Source organism: Rhincodon typus, chromosome 31, assembly GCF_021869965.1.
Source record: "Rhincodon typus isolate 14 chromosome 31, sRhiTyp1.1, whole genome shotgun sequence".
In the NCBI taxonomy this organism is placed as follows: Eukaryota; Metazoa; Chordata; class Chondrichthyes; order Orectolobiformes; family Rhincodontidae; genus Rhincodon; species Rhincodon typus.
In genome coordinates this window covers 1,488,515-1,495,692 of record NC_063362.1, presented here as the reverse complement: position 1 = coordinate 1,495,692, position 7,178 = coordinate 1,488,515, and the positions used below count along the sequence as shown (strand labels likewise).

At 42.8% G+C, this 7,178-nt stretch overlaps 1 protein-coding gene across 1 annotated transcript in view; it reads right to left on the bottom strand.

The window, feature by feature from the left end:
• The window catches only part of rap1gapa (RAP1 GTPase activating protein a), a 151,761-nt gene that overhangs the window by 10,656 nt on the left and 133,927 nt on the right, over positions 1-7,178 (bottom strand). The window contains exons 21-22 of the mRNA XM_048614853.1: positions 6,884-6,995; positions 3,471-3,571 (exon numbers count right to left, since the gene is read on the bottom strand). Of these exons, the coding sequence (XP_048470810.1) occupies positions 3,471-3,571; positions 6,884-6,995 (213 nt within the window). The remainder of the gene's footprint in view (positions 1-3,470; positions 3,572-6,883; positions 6,996-7,178) is intronic.

The following is a 7,178-nucleotide window of genomic DNA, read 5'->3' as shown; positions in this document are numbered from 1 at the left end:
ACTCTAGCCTCACACCCACCTGGTACTCTAGCCTCACACCCACCTGGTACTCTAGCCTCATACCCACCTGGTACTCTAAACCCACATCCACCTGGTACTCTAGCCTCACACCCATGTGGTACTCTAGCCTCATACCCATGTGGAAGTCTAGCCCTACAGCCACCTAGTCCCTCACTGACGTCTATCTGTAAACGTGAAAGTGGTCTCAGGACCTTTACAGTTGGAATGGGACAGGAATTGTTGTGAAAGTGGGGACATTGGCTTCTAAAATATTCCCTTTCTCTGTGGGCCATAAGCAATCCTTGACTCTGCTGGACTGCACCAAGTGAGGAGGCTCCAGCCCAGCCAATTGAATGGAGAACTCTATTAAAGGCAAGTTTGTATTTTTGTGTGTTCGCTGTGGAACATCCAGAAAGAAATGGGAAGTAGCAACTTGAACATAGTTCTTCTCAAATTTGTTACAAAATCTTCTTTAGAGGAGTCTCAGATTCTGTGGAAGCAATTGTGACTCAGAGTACGAGCCTGGAGTGGGCCTGCTATCACGTTGTATTGGAAGGTAAATGCATCATTAGGATGTTGACATGTTTTCTCAGTATTTATTTAGTAAATGTTACCATTTTTCTTTCTCATTTCTGTTTTCTACTTCTCACAATCATTAAACAAATGATACTGTTCACAGTATCAGCTTTGACCAATTTCTAGCTGGACAGTTTGATCAGATTGGACTGAGCTGAGACGAAATGTCTTCTCCCAGACAGTAGGGAGCCTGTGGATTTCTCTGTCACATAAAGCTATGGAGGTCAAAGTAGTGAATGTTTTCAGGTAGAAGTTGGATATAGTCCTCAAGGCTAAAGGGACTGAAGGGTATGTGAAGCAGGCTCGAAGGGTGAACAGCCTACTCCCATTCCTGTTTTCTTTGTTCTATGACCCTGCTGTTGTGCTACAGATGTCAACCTTTTTAATGTATATGAATGAATGCAAATTATTGTGTTTTCACACTCATTTACACATAACCTACTCATACAGGTTATTGGCAACCTATCTAATCAGAATTGGAACATTTAAACTTTTAGTAACAGCCAGATCTGATCAATTGTGCTAATAGCTCTGAGCAGACACAGAAAACCTGAAAGGCGCAGCACTCAGTTGAATTCTAAAATCACACACCTAGAATGGACACAATGAGCCAGTCAATACGCTACAACTGAAATTCTTTGTTGATAACAGCAGATTGCCTAACAAGCTCATGAATAGTGGCTTTTCTATATCATAGTCACTTTGTTCAGTACAAACTATTCTTAAACTTGTGTGGACTTGAAAAACAATGTGAAACTGGACAATGATGGAAATTATTCCAGGTGAAAATATACAATTGTCAGTTCATATCTGCAATCTGTTTTAAGACTGATATAGGAAGAGGATTATAATGATCAGATAGAATCCCCAGTTGACACTATTATATGGACTGAAGTGTTGAATTCATACATGAACATATATTGTGAGACAACATGCAAAATGCACAGTTTGCAAGAAATAACATATCGTGGCATATACAATTGAAGAATTGATGATTGTTTATACTCATGAGTCATAGAGTCATATAGATATACAGCACGGAAACAGACGCTCGGGGGTCCAACTCAGCCATTCTGACCAGGTATCCTAAATAAATCTAGCCCCATTTGCCAGTATTTGGCCCATATCCCTCTAAACCCCTTCCCATTCATATACCCATCCAGATGCCCTTTAAATGTTGTAATTATACCAGCCTCCACTACATCTTCTGGCAGCTCATTGGTATTTAATTACAAGACAATGTGTATGCAACCAATTTTAACAGTTTTATTATCCAAATTTTCCTCAGCTCCAACATTCTTTGGATCCATAAGAACAATTAAAGCAGATATACATTTGCTGTGTTGTATTCACTAGTAAGTAAAACTTCTCTGTCTGTATATAGTGTCACACACATACATCTACAGTGTATGTATGAAGGAACTTTGTAAAGAAATCTGAAAGACGAACTTTCCCAGTGTGCAGCTCGTGAATTCCAACTCCACTCTGTAACTGAGCCTTGCTAAGTATAAGATTCTAGATTCATTCAACAATGGGTGTTGGGCTAATGTAAATCCGTTTGTGTGTTGAAATGGTTTACTAGAATTAACCATTTACAATGTAAACAGGTTGGGGACCCTGGATTAATAAGTTATAAAGGTAAACTGAGTTTGTTCTGTTTGAAAATTGTTCATCATCAGAACCCACAGAACAGAAACATTATACGGTATCTGTCTCCAGATATTAGAAGCAAATTACTGCAGATGCTGGAATCTGAACTCAAAACAAAAAATGCTGGAGATCAAAGCGGGTGATCTACCTGATCTGCTGTGATCTCCAGCATATTTTGTTTCCAGCTACTGACTGGTCCACTAAGTGTCTCTAACATTTACTACAGAAGGAAACTATTTGACCAATGGTGCCTGGGTCAGGGGTAGGTGACAGCCTGTTGGTATTATCACTAGACTATTAATCCAGAAACCAAGGTAATGTTCTGGGGACCTGGGTTCAAATCCTGCTATGGCAGATGGTGGAATTTGAATTCAAAAATAATCTGGAATTAACAGTCTAACAGTGGCCAAGAAACCATTACTGATTGTGAGGTTAAACCCATTTAGTTCACTAATGTCCTTTAGGGAAGAAAATTTATCTAGGACTGGATTAAATGTGACTCCAGACCCACAGCAATGTGATTGGCTCCTCACTGCCCTCTGGGCAATTAGGGCTGGGTAATGAACGCTGGTCCAGCTAGTGCCACCCACACCCTGTGAATTTTTTAAAAAAGCCTTTAGGCCCGAAACATCAGCCTTCCTGCTCCTACGATGCTGCTTGGCCTGCTGTGTTCATCCAGCTCTGCACCTTGTTATCTCAGTTAATCCCACTCCTCCTTTCCCATGGCCACACTAATGTCTTTTTCACAGTGACAATGATCGGTGCAAAATAAATAGGACTTCACACTTTTAATAACAAAAATTATCGCAATTTTTCTTTCTTCACTCGTGTGGAAAGTGAATGAAAAGTTGTGTTGGAAGAGTGTGTGTGTCTCAAAGGTTTGATAAGCTTAATGTTTTAATCAATGAATTTATAATTTTTCAGTGAGTTTGGTGGTGGGGGAGGGCATGAAGTTCCTGAAAACCCCGAGCCATACTGGTAACGTTTTGTACGTTTCATTTTCTGCCTGGCTGTGAAAATAACACACTGAACCAAAACTTTAGCACACACAGATAAAAAAAATCATCAAAGGTTGCTGAATTTTACTTTTATCAAAATAAAAAAGCTTTCACAGAAAATTAATGCTGAACAGAACAAAATTGCCAACAAACACAAGGCTCAGAATCCACAATTTGTACAAGCACAGAGTGGACAAATGCAGTAAAAATACACCAGGAACAAAATGATCTGTGACATTTTCTTACCTGGTTGAGTTTCTGCTGCTCGGTTCTCTCGAGTTTAATTTTGATTTCTGGTCTCGGTAAGTCATTGGCTCGGTTACCATCCAGGACTGGCCGTGGGCCACCTACACACATTAAAGAGTTGGCAAGACTAGTATGTGCATGACAAAACACTGAAAAAAATACCCTTTAAGCTCCAAAGTTGTTTAGAGGGCTCTGACACTTGACATTGTGTTTGAACTGTCAAGTGTATGAAGCTCAGGCAACTTTCAAACTAAGGATCATTCTGACAAGAAAATGTTTACAAAAGCTACTTCATTGTCAGAGATAGTAGGAACTGCAGATGCTGGAGAATCTGAGATGACAAGGTGTAGAGCTGGATGAACCCAGCAGGCCAAGCAGCATCAGAGGAGCAGGAAGGCTGACGTTTCGGGCCTAGACCCTTCTTCAGAAATGGGGGAGGGGAAGGGGGTTCTGAAATAAATAGGGTGAGAGGAGGAGGTGAATAGAAGATGGATAGAGGAGAAGATAGGTGGAGAGGACACAGACAGGTCAAAGAGGCGTGGATGGAGCCAGTAAAGGTGAGTGTAGGTGGGGAGGTAGGGAGGGGATAGGTCAGTCCAGGGAGGACGGACAGGTCAAGAGGGTGAGCTGGGGTGGTAGGTAGGAGATGGGGGTGGGGCTTGAGGTGGGAGGAGGGGATAGGTGGGAGGAAGAACAGGTTAGGGAGGCGGGGACGAGCTGGACTGGTTTTGGGATGCGGTAGGGGGAGGGGAGATTTTGAAGCTTGTGAAGTCCACATTGATACCATTAGGCTGCAGAGTTCCCAAGCGGAATATGAGTTGCTGTTCCTGCAACCTTCGGGTAGCAATTGTTTTTAAACTTCCTTTTTAAAGTTGTGAACGTTTATAGTTTTTCAAATTAATTTGAGCAGTTTGCTGAAAACAGTTGTGGAAATGAATTGTGTAAAAGAATCAGGAAGCAAGTTCTATTCAGTCAGTTGCTGAGCTGGGATCTCATCAATCTATTCTAAAGGGCACGGATAGACTTACTCAGAAGAGATAACAAAGATGGGTGCTGTAGAAATCTCACATTGAGGAATAACTCAGGCTGACGAAAGTTGTTGGGAAGAACACGAGGACCTTCTTGCTGCCTCCGACGATATCCTGCTTGACCCCACAAGCCAACCTCCTGCTGATCGTAGCTAGTCTTTAAAGGCACAATCAGATATCGCCCTGTCCTGGATCCACCGCCCCAAGTTTATTGCCCAATGATTTGGTGACACATTTCCCCACCTTCTTCCCCACAGTCTCCTCCACCTCCCTGACCTCCCCATCCAATATGCTCCACAATCTCCCCTGAAACAACAGACCTTGGCCCTCTGCCTAGGCCAGTGGTCAACCCATCAATGTGGCTGGATGTTGAGAAGGAAAAAAAAATTCAAAATTGATAGGCAAGACCCTCAATTGGTTTAGTCTCCTAGTTCAAAAGGGCTTTCTAAGTGTTCCCAAGTTGTAATCCACTTCCTGCATCCTAAACTGCTCACCTCTTCTCCAGGAAGATTTCAAAGTTTTCCAAGGGATTGGTTTGAGAGTTTACCAAGTGTTAATCACAGAGTATTTCTGTAGTTCTGCCTTAGTGAGAGATTCCCACACTAGCTGGCCTCTTCAGTGCCAGGCGGGACAGATTGGAAACCCAGATTGATAGTGAGCCAATTGACAACATTTTAACAAAATTATGCGAATTTAATTCAATGGTCAATCTTGTAGGAGCCTTGAGTGCATTTCTGAATGTGTCACCTAATTAGAGCCTAAAAATAGCTACAAACCAATTCTTAGCCAGAGGTTTGTAAATGTAACTGAAGAAGGAAATTGATCGAGAAGAGAATTGTGAATCCATAAAAACAAGGACTCAGAATATGTCTGATATTGGAATGAGGCTAAAGATTCTAATCAACAGACACCAGAACTGACAAAAACAAATGTAATGAAAGCACACGTTCAGAGAGCTGCCGGAGAAACTCAGCAGGTCCAGTAGCTTCTGTGGGGGTGAGGGGAGCTGAGTTAACGTTTTGGGTCAATGACCTTTCATCAGGACTGAAGGGAAATGTTACAGTTTTTAAACCCGGTGGTAGGGGAGGAAAGGCAGGAAAAAACATAGAAGAAGCTGTTTCAAAGGGAGTAGGCCCAGGGAGATGAAACACAAAGAGTTCATGATGCACCGTCAGAAAGAGTGACATTTGGACACAGTGAAGAAACACTACCTCAACTACTCTTCCTCACATCCTGCTTCCTGTAAAGACTCCATTCCAAAATCCCAGTTCCTCCATCTCTGAGGCACCTATCCTGAAAATTCTGCTTTCCCCACCAGTCCTTCTAAGACGTCTTCCTTTTCCGTTAACTGATAACTCCTGCCCAGTGTGGTCAGTAGGGTCCTCTTTTACCTCACGCCCCACCTCACCAAGATCTGTCATTCCCACCATCGTCAGTGTGGTGCAACTATCAAACACGTGCCTCTCCATCCAGCATTTCACACAAACCAGTCCTTTCTCCATACCCCAGTCCACTCCTCAGTCACCCTTGGCACTCCCTCCCTTCCCAATTACACCTTTTTGTGCAAACACAGGAGATGCAATACTGCTCCGTCCTCATTGGCCAAGACTTGTCTTCCAGGTGAGGCAGCAATTTACCTGTACTTCCTGTGATCCCCGAGTACCCTCTGTATTCACTGCTCACAATGTGGTCTCCTCTACATTGGGGAGACCTGACGTAGACTCAGAGACCGCTTTGCAGAACACCTCTGCTCTGAATGTAAGCACAACCCTGCATTTCTGCTCGCTTGTCATGTTAATCCTTCACCATGCCCCCTGCATCTTTCTGTCCACAGTCTGCTGCAATGTTCCAGTGAAACACGAGGAACAAGACTCAACCTTCTACACCCAACATCAAGCTCAAAAATGTTCGCTCAGAACCTCTGCCTTCATTTTGTTCTAGATGCTTGCTTTTTCTTTCTTTTTATTCCAAGGGTCGATCTTTGCCTTGTTTCTTTCTTGATCTGACTATGTTGCATCCAAGATCATTTGCCACAAGTTCAGATATGCTAATTATTTTCACAATGATGTAATGAATTTGTGTGCAATGGTTTATTACGAGATTTAAAAACACTGCAATGAGATGTAAGGTGCTCAAGATCATCTCAGTCAGATATTGGAAAGCTAATAGGTAAGTGTGGTCATTAGCTTCAGTGGGAACAATGTGGGGGAGAAGTGGGAACAGGCTGATGACAGTTGGATGATCAGCCACGATCCTAAAGAATTGCAGTGCAGGCTTGAAGGGCTGAATGGCCTACTCCTATTTTCTACATGCCTATGAATGAGGGACATTTGATTCCGATGTATTGTGTAAGTGGAGACCAGATATGAACCTGCTGAAACGCACCTGCCAAGCTGCCCGCACTCACTGCACTCATCATGCTCACACTGTCATCCAACCATGTGGTGTAGGTGAACGAGTCCCTTTTATGAGGCGTTCCAACCGAAGAAAGGCTGTCCTGTTTACACAAACAAACATCAGAGATTGATCCATGTTCAGCTAAACAGAATCCGTGAAGAACAATATGCTCAGGGTGGGAGAAACTGAGGAATAGATTAACTGCGTACAGACAGACACAGCAAAAGTCTCTACAGTGACAGGATTGACTGGGGAATGAGATGGGGGTTATACAGTGGGAGGT